The sequence below is a fragment of the Schistocerca americana genome, chromosome 1, assembly GCF_021461395.2.
Source record: "Schistocerca americana isolate TAMUIC-IGC-003095 chromosome 1, iqSchAmer2.1, whole genome shotgun sequence".
Classification (NCBI taxonomy): domain Eukaryota; kingdom Metazoa; phylum Arthropoda; class Insecta; order Orthoptera; family Acrididae; genus Schistocerca; species Schistocerca americana.
This window is the reverse complement of record NC_060119.1, coordinates 1,042,792,840-1,042,816,307: the sequence shown is the minus strand read 5'-3', so window position 1 is coordinate 1,042,816,307 and position 23,468 is coordinate 1,042,792,840. Positions and strand designations below refer to the sequence as shown.

Sequence of the window (23,468 nt, the reverse complement as noted above, 5' to 3'; positions counted from 1 at the left end):
TGGATTCCGTAGAAAATTTCGGAACACGTGAGGCAATACTGACCCTACGACTTACCTTAGAAGCTAGATTAGGGAAAGGAAAACCTACGTTTCTAGCATTTGTAGACTTAGAGAAAGCTTTTGACAATGTTGACTGGAATACTCTCTTTCAAATTCTAAAGGTGGCAGGGGTAAAATACAGGGAGCGAAAGGCTATCAACAATTTGTACAGAAACCAGATGGCAGTTATAAGAGTGGAGGGACATGAAAGGGAAGCAGTGGTTGGGAAGGGAGTAAGACAGGGTTGTAGCCTCTCCCCGATGTTGTTCAATCTGTATATTGAGCAAGCAGTAAAGGAAACAAAAGAAAAATTCGGAGTAGGTATTAAAATTCATGGAGAAGAAATAAAAACTTTCAGGTTTGCCGATGACATTGTAATTCTGTCAGAGATAGCAAAGGACTTGGAAGAGCAGTTGAATGGAATGGACAGTGTCTTGAAAGGAGGATATAAGATGAACATCAACAAAAGCAAAACAAGGATAATGGAATGTAGTCTAATTAAGTCGGGTGATGCTGAGGGAATTAGATTAGGAAGTGAGAAACTTAAAGTAGTAAAGGAGTTTTGCTATTTGGGGAGCAAAATAACTGATCATGGTCGAAGTAGAGAGGATATAAAATGTAGACTGGCAATGGCAAGGAAAGCGTTTCTGAAGAAGAGAAATTTGTTAACATCGAGTATAGATTTAAGTGTCAGGAAGTCGTTTCTGAAAGTATTTGTATGGAGCGCAGCCATGTATGGAAGTGAAACATGGAAGATAAATAGTTTGGAGAAGAAGAGAATAGAAGCTTTCGAAATGTGATGCTACAGAAGAAAGCTGAGGATTAGATGGGTAGATCACATAACTAATGAGGAGGTATTGAATAGAATTGGGGAGAAAAGAAGTTTGTGGCACAACTTGACTAGAAGAAGGGATCGGTTGGTAGGACATGTTCTGAGGCATCAAGGGATCACCAATTTAGTATTAGAGGGCAGCGTCGAGGGTAAAAATGGTAGAGTAAGACCAAGAGATGAATACACTAAGCAGATTCAGACGGATGTAGGTTGCAATAGGTACTGGGAGATGAAGAAGTACGCACAGGATAGAGTAGCATGGAGAGCTGCATCAATTGTCTCAGGACTGAAGACAACAACAACATATCGATACTTTTCGTACGATATATCGGTGCCCGATATGGATGTTTCTTTTAAATATGGATACACCTGATCCCAGGTATTTTTAAAAATACCAGCAGTCCTACTTAACGGTAGAGTGCTGTGGCAATCTTGTGGCTGCCCCGTCCCCTGCCTGCGAGTGAACAGCAAGTGCGTGCCCGGCGCCTCGACGCAGTTGCCGCCCGCCTCGCTGGCGTCCGCCGAGGCGGGCTGCGCGTCCCGTTATGTTATCCCGGCAGGTCGCCAAGGTCAGCCGCGCTCTGAACTCCGCTGAACTTTCGCACGGGCCAGCTCTCTGGGTCAGCCACGCACGTTGCGATACCGGGGACGGGATGCACAAGGTCCAGCGAGGTGCATCACTGTCAGTGTTTTCAAGTACTGTGGCTTCAGGTGCCCGGAAATAAATTCCTGCCTGAAGCGACAAGTACACTACTGGCCATTAAAATTGCTACACCAAGAAGAAATGCAGATGATAAACGGGTATTCATTTAACAACTATATTATACTAGAACTGACATGTGATTACATTTTCGCGCAATTTGGGTGCATAGATCCTGAGAAATCAGTACCCAGAACAAGCACCTCTGGCCATAATAACGGCATTGATACGCCCGGGCATTGAGTCAAACAGAGCTTGGATGGCGTGTACAGGTACAGCTACCCATGCAGCTTCAACACGATACCTCATTTCATCAAAAGTAGTGACTGGCGTATTGTGACGAGCCAGTTGCTCGGCCACCGTTGAGCAGACGTTTTCAATTGCTGAGAGACCTGGAGAATGTGCTGACCAGGGCAGCATTCGAACATTTTCTGTATCCAGAAAGTCCCGTGCAGGACCTGCAACATCCGGTCGTGCGTTATCCTGCTGAAATGTAGGGTTTCGCAGGGATCGAATGAAGGGTAGAGCCACGGGTCGTAACACATCTGAAATGTAGCGTCCACTGTTCAAAGTGCCATCAATACGAACAAGTGGTGACAAAGATGTGTAACCAATGGCACCCCACACCATCACGCCGTGTGATACGCCAGTATGGCGATGAAGAATGCACGCTTCCAATGTGCGTTCACCGCGATGTCGCCAAACACAAATGCGACCATCATGATGCTGTAAACAGAACCTGGATTCATCCGACAAAATGACGTTTCGCCATTCGTGCACCCGGTTCGTCGTTGAGTACACCATCGCAGGCGCTCCTGTCTGTGATGCAGCGTCAAGGGTAACCGCAGCCGTGGTCTCTGAGCTGATAGTCCATGCTACTGCAAACGTCGTCGAATTGTTCGTGTAGATGGTTGTTGTCTTGCAAATGTCCGCATCTGTTGACTCAGGGATCGAGGCGTGGCTGCACGATCCGTTACAGCTATGAGGATAAGCTGCCCGTTATCTCGACGGCTAGTGATAAGAGGCCGTTGGGATCCTGCACGGCGTTCCGTATTACCTTCCTGAACCCACCGATTCCATATTCTGCTAACAGTCATTGGACCTCGACCAACGCGGGCAGCCATGTCGCGATACGATAAACCGCAATCGCTATAGGCTACAATACGACCTGTATCAAAGTCGGAAACGTGATGGTACGCATTTATCCTCCTTACACGATGCATCACTACAACGTTTCACCAGGCAACGCCGTTCAACTGCTGTTTGTGTATGAGAAATCGGTTGGAAACTTTCCTCATGTCAGCACGTTGTAAGTGTCGCCACCGGCGCCAATCTTGTGTGAAGGCTCTGAAAAGCTAATCATTTGCATATCGCAGCATCTTCTTCCTGTCAGTTAAATTTCGCGTCTGTAGCACGTCATCTTCGTGGCGTAGCAATTTTAATGGTCAGTAGTGTAAAATCTCTACTGACACTTACAAGAAAATGGAAGCTGTGATGATTAAATAAGAAGTACGTGATATGGAAAGGAGAAAGATCCGCTGACAGGAAAAACGAGAGGTAGAAAGATTTTGAAATGTGATGCTACAGAAGAATTAGATGGGTACATTAAGTAACTAACGGGGAGGTACTGTATAGAATTGAGTAGAAAAGAGACTTAAAGCACTCCTTCACTGAAAGATTTGATTCTGAATTGCCTGATTACTGAGCCCTTGCTTATACATCAGCAACTTTGATTTCGACCTGACGAAAGCTGCACCGGACAGCTGCTAAAGTTCACCCAGTTTATTGAGATCGGCTTGAAGTTGGTAGGGTGAAAGGAGAGGTGTTTATAGAGAGGTGTTGGTCGACACTGACAGTCAAGGTCTGCAATCTGACAGTCTAGTCTGGTAGCCACTCTTTTGCAGAATCGCAGATTCCTCGTCAACTTCCAAGAACAGCGTAGCCGATGGATACTACAGAAAAACAGCTTCGCGCAGGGAAGTGTGCTGGCTCCAGTTGTATATAGTATATACACAAATATAGTATATCCACAAATGACCAACACGTAGCACCGAAAAGGTGGAACTTCTTGTATGCCGATGACCTTGCTCTAGCATCCCGGACCACAGATTTTGAACGCCCTCGCGAATGCCCTTAAACAACTTCCCAGATACTGCAACACAAACCAACTTAAGTAAAGTCGCACAAAGACACAAGTGTCTACTTTTCATAGGAAGAACAGGGAACCTAGTCAAAAAATCAAACATAGTATGGTCAGGTGAGACTCCAAAATACCTGGGAGTGACACGTGATAGATCATTTACTTTCAAGAAGCACTGCGTGAACTACTAGTGTAAAATGAAGTATAAAGTTTCCACCAGGAACAATCTTCTACGGAAACTGGCCAGATGACAGTGGGGTTACTCAACCTGAAACTATACGAAACTCTGCAACGGCACTATGCTGTTCTACGAGAGAGTATGGATGTACAACTCAGCATCGCCAAATAAGTGGAATTACAACTCAATGACACCTCCAAAATCATTACAGGTTGCTTGGAATCCCCTCCAGTCGAATGGCTTTACCACCTTGCAGGAGTAGCACCACCTGCTGTTCGAAGAGAAATGAGGAAAGAAAGAAAGTGGAGCAGGAGAGAATGTATGTATGGCCACGGACCGCACCCGCAACGACTGAAGTCAAGGTGGCGTTTACTCAGAACTTCGACGGCACTTGGAACCACTGCAGAGAAAGTTAAGTTGCAACAGTGGAAGGATACGACGTACCTTCGCCCTGGCTGGCGTAGTGTTCCATAGACTCTACCTCATGGGTATGATGAGAAACGGATGACGCCGATGTCCCTGAGCAGAATGAGATCTGGAGTTAGCAGATCAAACGTTGATTTTGTAAGGTGGGGCTACACTGTTCAAGATGATATTCAGCACGACTGTGAAGACCTGACTGTTCATCATATGCTTCAATGACGACTACATTCAGTCTTCTGGACAGAAGATGCACTTCATCAAGGAGCATAAAATGCATTGGAAGTAGCGAAGTTTTGGGCAAAAGTAGTCTAGTTGCAACTGTGCATATAATATGTATTTTTGTGGCACAAGAATAAATAAATAAATCAAAGATTTCTTAGTGCAGTAATGGAGATAAGTACTGCGTTGTGTGTGTGTGTGGGGGGGGGGGGGGGGGGGGGGTTAAAATTCTATAGCGAGGGTCAGGCTCGACTACAGTAAGCAGGTTCATATGTGTATAGGTTGCAGTAGTTTTGCAGAAATGAAGAAGCTTGCCCAGGAAAGAGCTTCGCGTTAAAACTACATATTCATAAACGGAAATGTCTATGTGCTATAGTATAAATTTAATGTAATAGGTAAACCGTTGAGGGGGGAGGGGTCACATTATTTAATTTATCTGAATAGTTTCGCTCAGTACACTCTGGTAAGGGGCACTAGTCGCCAAAACTGTTGCACATTTATCGCATTGCGACACTTGCCGGTCGATTCCATCCTTGAAGAAGCTGTAATAGTAGGCTGCTGTCGAGGATCCAGACCTGGACCCAGTCACACACTTCATCGTCCGCTGCGACGAATCGATGTCCGCGAATATCTTGTTTTAGAGGTCCAAACACATGAAGACCACACGGTGAAAGGTCGGGACTGTACGATGGATATTCCAGCGTTTCCCAACGAAACCGCTGCAATGTCGTCTTCACCGCATTGGCAGTGTGTGGGCGGGCAGTTTCCTGCAGGAGGATAACGCCATTGGACAAGATGCCTCGCCGTTTCGATTTGATGGCTCGTCTAATGCTCTCAAACTCCCTCCGCCGCCAAAAATCGAATCACTCCTCGTTGTTCCTGATTACTCGCCTGCATATTCGTTAGTGGACGATAACTTGTGTGACCACCTTCTCTTCGACGTGAAACCACACTGGCAGTATGCAACATCAAACGGTGCGCACGCGTCAGTCTCTCTACCAATAGATGGCGCCACCAGACCCGCAGTTACGTGGTGCCGCCTTACGTGTAAGGCAAAGGTAGACGCACTGACCAGGTTTCATTTGAATGAACCTCATACATATGAACAGGGAAATAAACGTCGGAGTATGGTCGCATCTCATGACTGGAACTAATTTAATAAATCAAACAATCCCCTGCAGGAGGTGTCTGCGTTTGTTATGTACAGTTTATTTACTCATCCAGTTTGCGGCTTACAAAGTTATCAACAGACAGTACTGAATTCTGAACATCAGGAAGGTTCCTCTGTCAACGAAACGTCCTCAACCTTGGCCTGCGATAATACAGAGTGTTCCAAAATCCACCGAATCCGAACACCACACAGAGATACTCGAAGTTCAAGAAGTCCGGAAGTGCGTCCAGCACGAGTGATGCAGATGTGGAACGGGTGCAGCACACATGTATCAAGAGGTCAAGCAAATCTACCCTTCAAACTTCTTGGCAGTCGCAGCTAGCACCAAACACGGAGCACAGAATGTCACCTAATAGACTGAAACAACATGCCTGTAAGGTGCAGCTACTGCATGCCCTTCAACCTGATGGCATGCCTAAGTGCAAAGCATTTGCAATTGAGGTTCCGAGCCGGATCGACGATGACCCAGTCTATCCGAAAAAGGTGACGATGGGCAAAGTTTGCTTTCATGTGTCTGTGAAGATAAACCGACTACATGTGAGGAACTGGAGCTCTTGAAACACCCAGATTATCACGGACATCGTTTGCAACATTACCAAGGAAAACTTGTGGTGAGGTATGCTAAACGACCGTGTGGTGCGACGGTTTTTCTTAGAGGCGTCAACAACCTCGACTGTTTATCTGGGCATGTTGGTACAGATTGCATTCCCAGAGGTCGAAGAGTTGCAGCCTGACATCTTGCTGCAGAGGTTGGTGCCGCCTCCTCACTGGGTCTCGACCGTCAGGACGGCTTTGGACGACAAATTTCCAGGGCGTTGGACTGGAAGAGGACGACGTATTTCCTGCCGCCCCCCCCCCCCCCAACCCACCCCAGCTTCTCCACACATAACTCCATAAGGTTCTTTTTCTTCAGGGTGCAAGACCTGCAGCAACTGTGAGCTTTGGCAACAGAGCAGCAATTGCGTATGTTAATGAGGATATGCTAGGCTGGACATGAGAGGAACTGGAATACCGATCAGATATCCTGCGTGCTACAGTTGACGGCCGGCCGGAGTAGCCGTGCGGTTTTAGGCGCTGCAGTCTGGAGCCGAGGGACAGCTACGGTCGCAGGTTCGAATCCTGCCTCGGGCATGGATGTGTGTGATGTCCTTAGGTTAGTTAGGTTTCATTAGTTCTACGTTATAGGCGACTGATAACCTCAGAAGTTAAGTCGCATAGTGCTCAGAGCCATTTGAACCATTTTGAACAGTTGACGCAAATAGTGAAGTACATCAAACCGCCACTAAAACTTTCGGCTTATGTGAACATTATGCCACAAACCGCACCTTTCTACCTATCCTCGTTTCTAAAATATGCGTTCTCATTTTGAAAAGAGAATTTTGAAACACATTGTACTGTACCTAGTGACGGGTTCCAGTCTACAAGGCGAAATATCCAACGCATAACCTTAATCTCTTCGGCCACAAGATTGAACTCGTTCACTACTCTGTATGCGTCCTTCATCGTCTCCACAGCCCACCGATACGTGGAATTCTCGCCAGGATAAAGAGGTCGTTTAATGTACGACAGGTCGTGGCATTAGTTTCCGTGCCTCTAGCTAGTTCGTGTAACATTTTAAGGGGCTGCTAACTGTAACCCCCACATAGGGAGGGAACGTTAAACGACGATGTATCTGTCATGCCTTCCTATTGGAGGCAGTTGTGTTCGTATACCATGTTTCCAAATTTATCACAAGAGCAAAAGCGTGTCATTGCGTAACATACACATGCAGAAGTCATCAACACCGGATAGGAAACTCTTGAAAGACAAAAAATCCTACAGATACTCCTCGATAAAGCTAACCATCACATTGCTCTCCAATATATGTACGGTAAGAAATTTTTGACACTATACGAGTTTATAAATCAACGTCCTTGTCTGTGAACAGATATTTAACTTCTTTTTTTTTTGTGAAAGACCATATTGTCATGACTACCACTTAGGTGGTAGAACGCAATGAAAAGAATCTTATTTTACTTTGTTTTCGTCTATTAGCGTTTTCATCTGTATTTTCTTTGCCTTTACAACAGCTGGATTCGTTGCAGAAGGGGAATTACGAGTCAGATGAACCATTAGTGATGGAAACATTTATTGTGCCAAGCATTTTCATTCAAGAAATGTTGGAAGGAATGCTGTGAGTTCCGATTACCGTTATATCTTCGATCTTGCCACTTCTGCCTTACGGGAGAGTGAATCGAAATCTCGCCATATAACAGACACACACCAAACATTTCATGGAACTTCGTGTTATCAGAAATGGGCGCATTTACGAATACAGTACAGTCATAAAGAGCAGCAACGGCCGCTCTTGAATGGTCGACAGCCCGAAAAGTCGACGCGCTTGCCTTGCACAAAGGTGGCCAGTGCAACACAACAGGGCTCAGGGTATTACAGACCGGCGCCCAGAACGGTATTGCATTCACAGCCTTAGTGGACTCTGACGCTATCGCCATGGTTTACGAAGCCATAAGTTTTGCTCCGCGAGCAAGGAGCTATTGCAATGGAGCATTAAATGCGTGAAGTCAGCGGAGGTTGCCGAGAACCTGTGCCGTACAGCTGCGCATTTGTAAGCAGGCGAATTTTGGTTCAAATTCCATCTCACAGTTTCTCAGTGATCGTAAAGAGAGCAACAAATCGCGTGAGGGAAAACAATGTCAAGTGCTTCACTAATAGTTCTATACACAGTCGTGGAACAAGCGTCAGTTTGGAAGTACAAACAAAAAACTCAAAGTAACATTCCTTATCAGGGAATTAAACCATATAATAAATTGCCTGAGAAGATGCAAAAGATTACTAAAATACATCTGTTTAAAAAGGCAAATACATCTATTCGAAAAGTCAGCCAAACCATATTCTCAAATAACGCACGCTACACAATCAGAGACTATTTAGAGGATTCACAGTAGTAGTTGCTAACGAAAGGGGATAGCTACAACATCAGTTCGCATTCGAGTACATGATCACAACGTACTGCTTTTAGAAGAAACTCATGTTCCAGTGTGTTTAGTGCATGTTAGTAAAGTCGTCTCATTCTCCTGAGTTCGACATCTCACTCATCATGGACGGACGCTGACTAAGATTTTCAGGTGGACGGAAAGAACAAGAAGATGTTCATGTCGGTGTTGATAGTGGCATGTTTACGAGCCTAAACAGACTGGAGATAGTGCGAGTGTCATAGCAGCATGTTCATAGTTCACAAGTCACCAGCGCTTGTCATGTGTGCAGCGACGAGGAACAAAACTATGTTTTATAAAAACTGGAATAAACTGCGTGTTTATCAAAGACCATTGTACAATATGGACCAACGGAAATAGGTAGCACAGATGTTAAACATCTGGAGGATGGATTTTGTTCTACCTGGCCATCCTGTTTTAGGTTTTCTTAAGCCATTGCTTCAGCAAGGAGACGGCCAACGACCTCTCCATCCTCATAAAAAGCATATACTTTGGAAAATTTGTAGTAAGTTCCTATGGGACCAAACTGCTGAGGTTATCGGTCCCTAGGCTTACAGACTACTTAATTTAACTTAAACTACCTTACAATAAGGAGAACACACACACCCATGCCCGAGGTAGGACGCGAACTTCCGATGGGTGGAGCCGCGCGAACCGTGGCAAGACGCCACAGACCGCTCGGCTACCGCGCGAGGCTAAAAGCACACGTTTATATACTGTGTGTGTAGGTATATTTTTGAAGTGTTTATTTTCATAGTATTATGGCGTCAAATTCTGTATTACTGTAAGATGATCCCGATATAAACTAGTAATGTAATATAATGATTAATGTTGATAAAAAAGTTTCATTACACGAGAAAGTCTGGCTAACGAGCCACAATTAGAAATGAGAGACCGTCATTTCGTGCAATGTTCGCTTTCATTTATAGTAACTGCGCACACCCCAGGGATCAACTCAGTGTTTGAAAGTACCACCCATCTTGACCACAGAGAACTATGTGGTGTATTGTCCAAAAAGCCGTTCAGAAGCATCATGGAAACTTGCTGATCAAACTTGTTGGTCATGTGGCAAAGATGACAGAAATTCAAAGTCCAGACTTGGGAAAAGGAAAAGAAGAAACACGTGCGCCGACACAGTAAATACCTCCCACGGGTACAGTGAGTTGCAGCGATCAGCTAGTAAACGATCTAATCTAGATGGAGACTTAAGAAGAAGATAACTCATTACGGCAGAGCGCTTAATTGCTGGATGACAGTGGTGAAGCATTTCTACATTTCTTGAGTCGTGTAAGTGTTAGTTTGTACCCATCGCGAATAGCAATGGTGGTATGTACGCTTGACGCAGCTTTGCCTGCCACTGACAACGAACTATCAAATTCTGCTTGTCACTCTTCAGAGAAGTTGCATACTTGGTACGACTGCATTTATTTCACATGTTTTGTTCAGTAGGTGACGTGACATTCCAAACTTTTGGGACTATTTCCCCCCCCCCCCCCCCCCCCCCCCAAAGTCAAGGAACATGGCATCAGCTTCGACCCCACTGTGAATTTCTGCATCTCGTAAATAAACCATGAGCTGCTCATTACAGCATCAGGATTTGAGAAAGCTATGTTTACGTATACGGAGGAGTTACCACAAAAGTTGTCGTACACAAGCAGGTAACATACATAAGCGGACATTGGGGTATTTTCCTGGTGTAAACCTAATGACATTTAAATGAGAACGAAGTAATCAACGGGGCTGCGCTTCCAGTTAGTGTAAGACTTAAATAGTTTTACAGTAGAAATAACCACTGATCTAGCAACTATTACGATGTCTTTTAAGTGCTGCCCTGGGACGAGTGTGCGTCATTCATTGCCGTCTTTATGAAACGCTAATTACAATTTGATGATACGGTTGCAGAAAACATTCGATGTATCATCAATTAGGTTGTTGTTGTTTTTGTTGTGGTGGTGGTGGTCTTCAATTCATACACTGGTTTGATGCAGCTCTCCATGCTTGCAAGCTGCTTCATCTCCCAGTACCTACTGCAACCTACATCTCTCTGGATCTGTTTAGTGTATTCATCTCTTGGTCTCCCTCTACGACTTTTATCCTCGACGCTGCCCTCCAATACTAAATTGATGATCCCTTGATGCCTCATAATATGCCCTACCAACCGATCCCTTCTTCTAGTCAAGTTGTGCCACAAACTTCTTTTCTCCCCAATTCTATTCAATACCTCCTCATTAGTTATGTGATCTACCCATCTAATCCTCAGCATTCTTCTGTACATCACATTTCGAAAGCTTCTATTCTCTTCTTGTCTAAACTATTTATCGTCCATGTTTCACTTCCATACATGGCTACACTCCATACAAATACTTTCAGAAACGACTTCCTGGCACTTAAATCTATACTCGATGTTAACAAATTTCTCTTCTTCAGAAATGCTTTCCTTGCCATTGCCAGTCTTCATTTTATATTCTCTCTACTTCGACCATCATCAGTTATTTTGCTCCCCAAATAGCAAAACTCTTTTACTACTTTAAGTGTCTCATTTCCTAATCTAATGCCCTCAGCATCACCCGATTTAATTCGACTACGTTCCATCATCCTCATTTTGCTTTTGTTGATGTTCATCTTATATACTTCTTTCAAGACACTGTCCATTCCGTTCAGCTGCTCTTCCAGGTCCTTTGATGTCTCTGACAGAATTACAATGTCATCGGCGAACCTCAGAGTTTTTATTTCTTTGCCATGGATTTTAATTCCTACTCCGAATTTTTCTTTTGTTTCCTTTACTGCTTGCTCAATATACAGTTCGAATAACATCGAGGAGAGGCTACAAAATTGGTTCAAATGGCTCTGAGCACTATGGGACTTAACTGCTGAGGTCATCAGTCCCCTAGAACTTAGAACTACTTAAACCTAACTAACCTAAGGACATCACACACATCCATGCCCGAGGCAGGATTCGAACCTGCGACCGTAGCGGTCGCGCGGTTCCGGACTGAAGCGCCTAGAAGCGCTCGCCCACACCGGCCGGCGGAGAGGCTACAACCCTGTCTCACTCCCTTCCCAACTACTGCTTCCCTTTCATGCTCCTCGACTCTTGTAACTACCATCTGGTTTCTGTACAAATTGTAAATAGCCTTTCGCTCCCTGTATTTTACCCCTGCCACCTTCAGATTTTGAAAGAGAGTATTCCAGTCAACATTGTCAAAAGCTTTCCCTAAGTCTACAAATGCTAGAAACCTAGGTTTGCCTTTCCTTAATCTATTTTCTAAGATAATTCGTAGGGTCAGTATTGCCTCGTGCGTTCCAACATTTCTACAGAATCCAAACTGGTGTTCCCCGAGGTCGGCTTTTACCAGTTTTTCCATTCGTCTGTAATGAATTCGTGTTAGTATTTTGCAGCAGTGGCTTATTAAATTGATAGTTCGGTAATATTCACATCTGTCACCACCAGCTTTCTTTGGATTGGAATTATATATATGTCAATTAGGTATGACTCAATATAATGCATAAAACATCTAAATTCGTCTGCAGCAATGAAATGGGTGGAAGGGAGGACGTGGACATTGCTTAATAAACTATATTGTCATCACTAGGATTGCCATACGTCCCGATTAATCTGCAATCTTCGAATTTTTCACCCTTTATATTGATGTCCCAAGAAGCCTCAATCGGGACACCAAATGTCCCGATTTTCAAATTAAAGAATCTAACATTCATATTCTACTGGTGCGCTGTGTCAATATATAACATACAAGCAATCGTCAGCAACTTACTCTCATACTACGTCTAGCATATTTGATAGCAGTCGGTAACTCTGTATAACAACCACTATTAAGTTGTTCATGCTGCTGAGTATCTTGACTTCCATCAATTCGTATGCTGTTCAGTGCCTGCGGGTGTAATTATAGAGTGTGAATTCTCGTTGTTTTGTGATGCCAAAAGCGAAGTGTAAAAGCTCTTTACCTTTCAAGTATATTTATGCAAGTACTATGATGATTAGTGATGTATGTGTTAATTTTTACAGGCCTTTCAAGACCCTCCTCACCTTCATCCTACGTTTGGATATCTGTGGATTTTGTCGCGATTTTAGTACCAACATTTACGGCAACACTGCTCATCAATGTTAGCATCATTCATCAGCTCCACATCACAGCCAAGGTACGAAAGAATTAAGCAATTACATGTGATTGCTTATTTACTGGTACGCTTTGGCGAAGTTACTACCACTTCGTTCGTCTTACCAGAGTGATACCAAGTACGTTGTACACTCCTTTCACTTATTCTTAATCTCCTTTCGGATGGTCACTGAAATAGCAACTGTTGTTTGATATGGATTGGAAACTTCGGACATTCGTTGTGGAGTTATATGTGGAATGCTTGTTAATGAACTGGAAACGGTTAGCACGAGGACAGCTCACGTCGATGTTCCTGTCAGTCTGACAGACTCACCGGCAAGCCACCGCATGTTTTATTTGTACTATAGCTCTGTTAAAATATACACGAGATTTTTTGAACTTGTCCTTGGAATACAATCTTGGCGCCGTAGAGTTAGTTACATTGAACCATTTTACAGAAAATGGGGGGGGGGGGGGGGGAATACAAGCACAAAACAAGCACGTGAGTTCTGGAACTCCCGGAAGCAGGTATTCTATTTTGGGCGAAAACAAGCTAACCTTCCGAAGTTTGAGATCTGAAGGTTACATAAGAAAAAGAACTACTGAAAATACAAAAATGATGAGTCGGGTACACCTGGCTATTTCACTGAGGACCGTAATTTTTGGAAAATGATAGCAAGCAAGATCTGGTTTATTACAAACCTATTGACTCAGTGGAAGAGCTGTTCGTTCCTATTTCTGAACTATCGGTTAAATGTCAAGCATATCTGAATGTTGAAGCTTTGAATGCTGAAAGATTGAAAATGGTGTTCCATTACGGCTGGAGTAACGTGCCACTAATGATAGGTATTGGAAATGATTTAGGCCTAACCTTATTATTTCACATCATTCTACCATTTAAAAGACTAGTAGTATCCAACTAATACTATAAGTTCTATTTTCGCGGCGGGATTTTGAAAAGCATTTATTCCCGATATACTTTATTACATATGACAAACGCCACTCCCCATTTGATTCGAAGCAACAATACTTTGAGAATAAGTATTGTTGAAGCAATAAAGTTAAAAGTAGCTGGTTCTTAATCTGAAGCTACAGAATAGACTAGGGGGAGGGGAGAAAACGGCTGCAGTGGAGGGGGAATACATGTAACTGGGTGTACCGTTAGCTGCTTAGTTGTGTTGAACGGTTCAGTATCTCTGAAACGATAATTTTCTGGTTCTCTTCGTTTCAGAAGCGTTGTGATAGTTATCCATATGGACGACTAACTGTCCTTGCAGTCGTCTTTATTTCTTACTTAATTATATTGTAATACGTGCCAATGTAATAGGGAAACTAGCACAGCGTGGTGGGCGGAAGTAATTCGATAGATGATCGTGCACACATTGCGGTGGAAGTAGGATGCTGCTGAATTATAAACACGTATTGGAGAGGAGTGGGGGTGAACTTTATTCTTTTAGAACAAGATCTATTGGTGTACTGTGGTTTTATTGTGCGGATATATTAATGGAAACCACAATGTCTTAAGCATACTCCCACGCTGCAGTCTTGATAAATTCTGAAGAGAGATTAATCGCTGTACCAGTCTCCCCTAAGTTAAAGTGGTAACAAGTCCTTCAATATGGAATCCTGCAGGAAACCTTACCTATAAGGCAGAAAGCAATCACTAAAATAATCGAGACTCCGATAATGAAATCTCCTACAGTAAATTCGTCACGGAATACTGTTGCTGCTCGGTACATATCGTCCTACTGTGTCACCATGCTAAATAAGTTCACTACGACTTTAAATTCAGATATCTACTTAATTTTTGTACAGTGGTGAGAGGATGTAAATTGATATCAATTATACACTCCAAAACAACGCATGTGTTACACAGCGATAATGTGTAAATGGAATTGCATAATAAATGGATTTCCTCTCATTTTAATGATTTCTGAACTTTTATTATGAAGTGCAGTGAACAAGCAAACAGTAAACACGGAAACAAAAACCTCCTTATGGCTCGAAAACTGTTAGAGAAGAACAGCAATTAGAAGATGATACAGACACAAACAGTTGCTTGCTAGGACTGGTTTCTGTTTCTGCCTGAGTCTTTATCTACAGTACAGTCGCATTATTCAACACTGTACAGAATGGGCAAGGTAAGCACTTCTCTTTTCCTTACCTGTGTTCAGCTGGTGAAAATTGAAGAGCAGAAAGACCCACAAAGCTGCTGAAGAGGCGGTCATTTTCCTTCTCCGAATCCTTAGCGCCGAAAAACACAATCTTCCTAACAACCCGCTTCTGTTTTCCAGAGAATATTAACACGATGTTGCCCTAGGAATTATCTTCTTTCACACAAATCACTTGTAACAGTAAAATTTCACACGTCCGTCACGACTTTGTTGACACACTTCCACAAAAATTACACTCGCTAACGCAAACCAATGTATCTGTTGCACGTATTCCAGCTGAGTTGCTTGCTCGTTTGCGAGTTGATATCACCGCACGCTAATACCGAAAGATGCGCGGGAGAACACCTCTGACGTATTTTGGAGAGTGACGGAATCGACCTGTTGCTTACGCCGCGGTTGTGACGTCACTGCTGGTGCATGGAAGCTGGTACGTTGCTGTTGACGGACCGACGTGTGCCGCCCGTTCGGGCTGACAAACGAAACAAACTTGACTCGCGCTCACCCTGCCTCCATCGTGGAAGCCTGCCCAACCCCTGCGTCACGGCTCCGGCACTTCCGTCGGTCTGCGCCTGCCGTCCGGTGAAACCTCGCCTTGGCTGGCCTTCCTACCTCATTCCTCGCGGCAGCTCTCACCGTGGGCAAAGAAAGGTGGGACAGCGGCCGCTCATTGGCTGACCGAAGGCTTCTTGGCCAATCAGCAGCGGCCTTCGTGTCTTGCGGCCAACCAGTTCCTCCGTTGCTGCCTTCAGGAGGTGCGAGCCGCTGTCTCTGTTTCTCTGCCTGGCTTGCTGCCTACACATATGAAGGCGTCGTGCCAGCTGCGGAATGGGCATTGTCAGCAGCCGCTTAGGACTTGGACAGACATAAACATCTTATAAGCGTACTTTAGCGGTACATTTTCGCTGCTCTAGCACATCCAGAATACTGCTCATCACAATTAAAGTTTCCATCAACATGCTACTACACTCTTCCGGTGTATATACATACAGGGCGATTCAAAAGTAACTGTACACACTTCGTGAGTGTAATGTATGATCAAGATTAGTGTAAAAGGTTAAATTAAGTTTCGTCTAAAATTGATTTATGTCAGAGTTATGGCGTAGAGTAGAGATGAGAAATGCAGCACAAAATTAGAGGAAAAGTTGTAAATATGGATATCCCCTTTTGTGTTTGACTTAAAGCCTTCTTCTGTAAAAATTCCAGATTTTATACCTTCATTAACGACTATAACCAGTTTAAGAAATGATGAGAGGCGAAACAATGATTAGTATCCACTATTTCTATTCAAAAACAAAGATTTACAAAAAAGCTTATGAAATGAATGAAAGGGGGTGCAAATACGGGCATCCACAAAAAGGTGCAAGAAAGCTTTTTTAATGTTTTAATGAAATGGGTTAAAACAATAAAAAATGGTAGACTAGTCTACAAAAAGCAACTTTCGTACATTTATGCAAGAAATCTGAAATTTTTTACAGTAATCGCAAACTTCAGTAGCTCCTTCAGCGCCAGCACAATCTAAGTGTGTCCACATTTGTCAATAACACATTTAATCCACACCTCTCCTCTCCTGTCTTGAGAGAACCTTTCGCCCGCATCTCGTGGTCGTGCGGTAGCGTTCTCGCTTCCCACGCCCGGGTTCGATTCCCGGCGGGGTCAGGGATTTTCTCTGCCTCGTGATGGCTGGGTGTTGTGTGATGTCCTTAGGTTAGTTAGGTTTAAGTAGTTCTAAGTTCTAGGGGACTGATGACCATAGAAGTTAAGTCCCATCAGTGCTCAGAGCCAGAGAACCTTTCATCACAAAAGATGCAACTTGCAGCGCTTGAGTCTGGTGTATCCCCATCGTTCACATCAAGGTCATTATCGCTGTCCACAAGGTGAGGGCTGCACGAGCCTGAAGAGTCCGATGATGATTCAGATAGTTTTGTGGAACAGATTTTCTTTTCTTTTTTAGCGCCTTTGGTTTTTGCACCTCTGGCCGCAGGGCGGCCTCTAACCCCAAAGAAACTCAACGACCTCTTCTTGACAGCACTTTTGTCAAGCGACTGTGTCAACTGATCTTTGTATGGGGTTCCAGTGATGTGGCAGGCGGTTGCTGCTTTTCGTTCCCGTGTTGTGGTTCTCTTCTTACTGTTCGGTACAGGAGATATGTCGAACGGTGAAACTGCATTTGTTTTTCCTAGTGTTACAATGGCTTCATCAACCGGCATAGCTAGAGCTTGATGTGACTGAACGTCAGGATATTTCGAAGAAGAAGCAGATGATGTCGATGGTCGAGAGATAGCAAATAGAGGAGCATATGATTTGGAACATTAGGTCTATGTTCCACTGCAGAGCAAGTTTTTCCTGCAACCAACTCAGCAGCTAAGAAATCAGCTTCAGTGAAGATCTAACAGTTCATAGAATAGAACCCAGTTACTTTGAATCCTTTTATCGCTACCTCAGCGGATTGGGTACGAAGGTAGAGTTGGCCAAAAACCTCCATAACGTCATAAGGTGTAAGAGGACGCCCATTGTGATGCAACCATACTCTCACAGCCTCGCTGTAGTACGTTTTCAGAGGTCCCATGAACGTCTTATCTAGAGGCTGCAGTTTTTGAGTGCAGTGTGGAGGAAGTGGGATGATAGTCACGTGGTGTTCTTTCGCCAAGTCACTCACATCCGGATTTCGTACGTGGCTATAATGACAATCCAAGATGAGAATAACAGGCCTTTGTTCAGTCGGACATGTTTTTTCAGTGAAGTGAACGAACCATTGTAGCAGGGGGATAGCCTCTCATTAGAGCTTGGGACATGTTGGTTCTAGGAAAAATTATCATTGGCGAGACATAATGTCGCGATGTGCTCATGCATGCGATAACTGTGATTGTAGCCCCTCTTCCTGCAGACGTTGGCGCTGTAGTTTGTTTCTTCCCTTTCACCCCTACCACTTTTGGAATTTTGCTTTGGACAATGAACAGGCCTGTCTCGTCCACGTTACACACTCGGTCTACTGGAGGTGAGTGTTAGTTGAAAGCGTCTGCCAATAAATCAAAGAAAAACAATCACATTTTCTTTATTGAATCCTAGGATTTTGGCATATGAAGTTCCTCAAGGTTTGCTAATTGACAATTAATCCTTGTGTCTTTCAAGTAAAGGGCCACCCCGAGCTCGTCCTGCTTCTCCTCCTTTGAAAGGGCCGTCAAACTATTTCTCTGGTCAACTAAAAATGTCATTCTTCACAGATCAACCAAAGTGCACCGTAGGAATTTTTGCTCCATCTGAAGGAGATAAGAAACTAGCTGTTTTTCGAGGTCTGCATTTAAAATCGGTTTCCTCCCAAGCTTTGTCTCTTGAACCGCTTGCTCAGGTATTTTACCAAGTTTATCTCTGAAAAGTGGTACGAGGCACTCCGAATGTTCTTGCAGCACCTTTCACAGAAGCCTCCTTTGCTTTCACAGCTGCCATGGCACGTACCATCTGAGGTTTATCCCACTGATGCTTCTGGTTCTTACAGTCATAGCGCTTCTTCGTTCTCGACATTCTGCAAGAACAAACAAAAGAACAATAGGGTCTATTATCGGAATTTGAACATTCTATTTGTTTGTTTATTGCTATGTCAGTTATATATATGACCTTTAAACAAAATTTGACTAACTATATCCCCATAAAATTATTTAAATGTTTTACATTGTTCAAGAGAAGAGATGGTGCAATTATGGGCGTTCCTCATATAGGGGCCCATTTTTACACCAACCATTCTTAAGCAACATGGCCACTATCACGTCTAAGCTAAAAGCGTGTGTAACGTAAAACGTGCTTCCAAAAGTACTTTTGAAGGATATAAAAAGAAAACGATATCACATGCCCGCCAAACGTTTGCAGTCCTGAACAAACACCAATTCACACAATAACCGATGTTGTAACTACTCTGCTTGAAACAATGCTTCCAGCGGTTCACTACTACCATCTATCAACAACAGGCACCGTTTCCAATCCTGGTCGCCAGACTGCAACACTTTCCGTGCCCATAATTACACTTGTGCCCATTTTTACACCTTTTCTTCTAATTTTTCTCAGAAAGCAACAACTTGAATGGATTCGAAATTCAGCTGAACTATGTACTGTACGTATACCCCTGGACTTGTTCAAAATGATGTCCATATAGACGAAGACAGAGACGTGCCTCGACATCTTACTGCCTCGAAATGTTGCAGGCTCTGTTCGTCTGATTTTGCACAGCTGCACAGCTATTTTCAATTCGCTGCAGTAGATATGCCACATTCTCAGTTGCAACACCACACATGAACTTGGAAGGTAGAAGATCGCAGGGTTAAGATCTGGATACCTTGCGGACCACTTATCGGGATAAGAAACTTCGAAATAATCCTTTGCCTCTCGACTGAAATGTACAGTGGCATCGCCGACAAAGTAGCGTCAGTCGATAAACAGGCGAACATGACACGCCAAAAGCCAGTACTGGCCCATGGCTAACACCTGTCACAAATGACGTTGGGCGTCATCACCCGGAAATAAAACAGTTTCAGACAAAACTTTTATTTAACATTTTATTTCTGACCCATACATTACTCCCTCGAAGTGTGTACAGTTACTTTTGAATTAACTTGTATATATGGACCAGAATAGGACAAAGAAGAAAAAAAAAGAAATCCTTGAAAGGCAAGGAAAAGGGTGATTTTGGTTTCGCGTTAGCGGCACTCCCAATATGGCCGCAACACCAACAGCTGGTAAATTCGTAACTCAGTTCCTCCGCACGTTTCCCTTAACGTGCAGTATTTATTTCGCCTTGAAGGATCGTAAGAAATTGATCACTATTCTGTTCACTTTCGCTGACATTCTTTGTGGATTATAAAAACAGTCTACATCTACATATACACTCCGCTAGCCACCAATTGGTGTGTCGCGGAAGACACAATTCGCGCCAAAGTCATATTTCCCCCCCTCAGTTCCACTCGCGGATCGCGCGAGGGAAAAACGACTGTCTGAACGCCTCAGTACGAGCTCTTATTTCCCTTATCTTTGAATGATGATCATTACGCGATTTGAAAGTTGGTGGTAATAATATATGCTCTACATCCTCGGTGAAGATTGGATTTCGGAATTTAGTGAGCAGCCCCTTCTGCTTAGCGCGTCGTCTATCTGCAAGTGTGTCCCACTCCAAACTTTCTATGAGATTTGTAACGCTCTCGCGATGGCTGAATGTACCGGTCACGAATCTTGCCGCTCTTCTTTGGACCTTCTCAATCTCTTGAATCAGACCCAACTGGTAAGGGCCCCATACAGACAAACAATACTCCAAGACTGAACCAACTAACGTATTGTAAGCTATATCCTTTGTTGAAGGACTGCATCGCTTCAGGGTTCTACCAATAAACCGCAATGTAGAGTTCGCCTTACCCGTTACTTGTGTAATCTGATCATTCCATTTGAGATCATTTCGAATAGTCACACCCAGATACTTGACTGATGGTACCGCTTCCAAAGACTGATCATTAATTTTGTACTCATACATGAATGGGGATTTTCGCCTTGTTATACGCAGTAGGTTACACTTACTAATATTGAGAGATAACTGCCAGTCATTACACCACGCATTTATTTTCTGCAAATCCTCATTGATTTGTTCACAACTTTGGTGTGATACTACTTTCCTGTAGACTACAGCACCATCGGCAAACAGTCTAAGGTCGCTGTCAATACCATCAACCAGATCGTTTATGTAAATCGTAAAAAGCAGAGGAGCTATTACGCTGCCGTGGAGCACACCTGAAGTTACTCTTGTTTCTGTTGAAGTTACCGCGTTCAGGACGACATACTGCTCCCTGTCTGTTAGAAAACTTTCTATCCGACCGCATATGTCATCGGATAGATCGCAAGCGCACACTTTTTGGAGTAAGCGACAATGCGGAACTGAGTCGGACGCCTTTCGAAAGTCAAGAAATATGGGAGCCGGTATCTAGAGCCTGTTGTATATCATGCACAAAGAGGGCCAGCTGTGTCTCGCATGACCGCTGTTTCCTAAAACCGTGCTGGTTTCTGCAGATAAGCTTCTCGGAGTATAGAAAGGTCATTATGTCTGAGCACAAAATATGTTCCATGATTCTACAACAAATCGATGTCAGTGAAATTGGCCGATAATTATGTGCATCCGATTTTCTACCCTTTCTTTCACACAACGAAGTCGAATTCGAACCAATATGCGACCGCAGAGCGATATGACAACGGCGAACGCCGTAAGGCGCGACGTAGCTCGCTCTGTGTTTGCTGGTTGCTATGGTGCCTCTTTTCTAAACATCCTGCTGTCAACCACTGTGCTATTTTAATACGGATATAGTTTACCACTTCCCAGACGTATTGTAACTAGAATCTACTTCCAGTTTAGCATATGCATACAGATAAAAGCAATCCATCATCTGTAAGCCTATATAATATGTTTAAAAAACATACGAAGTGATGAATTTAGGAATATTCTGTAACTTGCCACATATCACTCCCGTGGGGATCGTGAAGGTAAAATTAGAATAATTACAGCGTTGACAAAGGAACTTGGGCACCATCATTCCAGCGCTTCATTCGTGAATGGAACGGGAGAAAGCCCCAACAACTGCTTCATTGGGAAGCACCTCTACCGTGCAATTCAGTGATTTGCAGAGTATTAATGTGGATTAGACTTGCCAGAAAACATAGTAATCTCACAGAAAATGAACGTAGTTCACAGCGTCAACAGCATCAGTTATGTAGCAGTGGTACAATACATCTCTCTACGCAGCATGTAAACTGTAACAGAACGAAGTAAGTGCAGAAAGTGCTTTGACCCAAGGGTAGCACTAATCCAAAATTTGCGGAATTTTTCGTTAGTTCCAACGGATGACGCAAATTTTGTGCGACTTCTACAAAGTATAATTTTGGGAATTCAATCTTCTCATTTTGTTGTGTAGTTTACTATCTCAGGCAATTATGCAGATAGTAAACTCTGTCAAATCTCTACACATCTCTTCTCGACAATTTGTTTCCGGTCACTCTGTTTTGAAACTAAACGCCTTTTTAAAAAATCTGGAACGATTAAATATGATACAACCAGTCACCTCGTGTTCCTGTTTCATTTCAAATTCCGTAAAATGTTTGAGACTACTTTTCCGATGTTGAACTGGGACTACTATTTTAGAAGATAGCATTTAATTTTGCTACCCAGCGCACAGCTGAGTTTCCGTTGTCCTTACACACACTCATTTTGTTCAAAATGGAAATTTGTGATATATCTATTGTACGTAGTCACGTTTTGCGCATTCTATTCCAGGTAACGACACAATGCCACATGAAGCGATGCACCTGAAAGAATCCAATGCGATTATCCAGTAATGCGATGACATCTGAAGATGCACAAGACAAGATAGAAACAGTTTATAGGATACTGCCGTGAATAAAACCAATATTAAAAGCCAAACTATTAAATTTTTCAGCTTCCCTAATCCCGCAAACTAATGAAGATGATGCGAAAATTTAAACTGCCTTCATCATAATCGAGTAATCATCAGCATCGATCACAATCACACGTATAAAGTTATCTTTCAAGAGGAGTCTCGAAGTAAATCTAGTTACTAGGAAAGTGTCAGCTTGAGATTCGACGCAAGAATCGTACGAAGAAGGTCGCTAACAAACATTGTCTAGATTATTGAGGACTGCTCATCAACATTGGACATACAGCAAGTTACAGTACTTGAAGAATTCAAGAAAATTCAAAGAACAACTTTACAATTAAAGGACGAGTAACGGTTTTTTTTCCCGAAATGTCAAAGAAAAGCTTAACATTCTCTATTGGAACAATGAAGGAGTACTTACACTTTAAAATCCCAACATACATTCCAGTGCGATAAACATTTTACACTCTGTCGCTTACAACTCGCGTAGTGACTAAAGCTGACTGACACGCTGGCGTGCTGACAGCATTTCTTCCCGAATATTATTTCTGAGATGGGAATAAACTGATACTCATACGCCAAGCGTCCTCCTCTACTCACCACACGGTAACATTTTGGAGTACAGACGCAGATCTATAATAATTTAGACGTAGTGTTTGGAAAAGGGAGTATAAACTATACTTCAGTACAAAAATGTGTACGATGATGTACTTAACCATTGCCTATCAGGTATCGTACTTTCCCTTAAGTTGGTCTTGACGTTTGCAAGCTACTTCCGAAATTCTGCTTAAGAGACGGAAAGCCTGTTCCGAAACTCGTACTGGTTAGAGTGAAAATTATTTTCTCGCCACTTGGAGCCTACAATATTCTGGCCAACCTACTTTTAAGCTTCGTACGATAGAAATCGAATCTCAGTTATTCCTAAGATTTCTCCCGACGCTGACGTTACTTTCATACCTAGAAAAACGTTGCGTCATGCTGGCCGTTTTACGTGCGTCATACTTCAAATTCCGCCACACCTGACTCACTTGAGGAAAGCAAGTTACTCTTAGTTTACGTAACACAATGG

The 23,468-nt window shown here is 43.3% G+C and overlaps 1 protein-coding gene across 1 annotated transcript in view; it reads right to left on the bottom strand.

Annotated features, from left to right (window-relative positions):
• Positions 1–15,576, bottom strand: part of LOC124596169 (tyrosine kinase receptor Cad96Ca) — a 500,081-nt gene extending 484,505 nt beyond the window's left edge. The window contains exon 1 of the mRNA XM_047135210.1: positions 14,975–15,576. Within this exon, the coding sequence (XP_046991166.1) occupies positions 14,975–15,038 (64 nt within the window). The 5' untranslated portion in view covers positions 15,039–15,576. The remainder of the gene's footprint in view (positions 1–14,974) is intronic.
• Between the last annotated feature and the right edge of the window lie 7,892 nt (positions 15,577–23,468).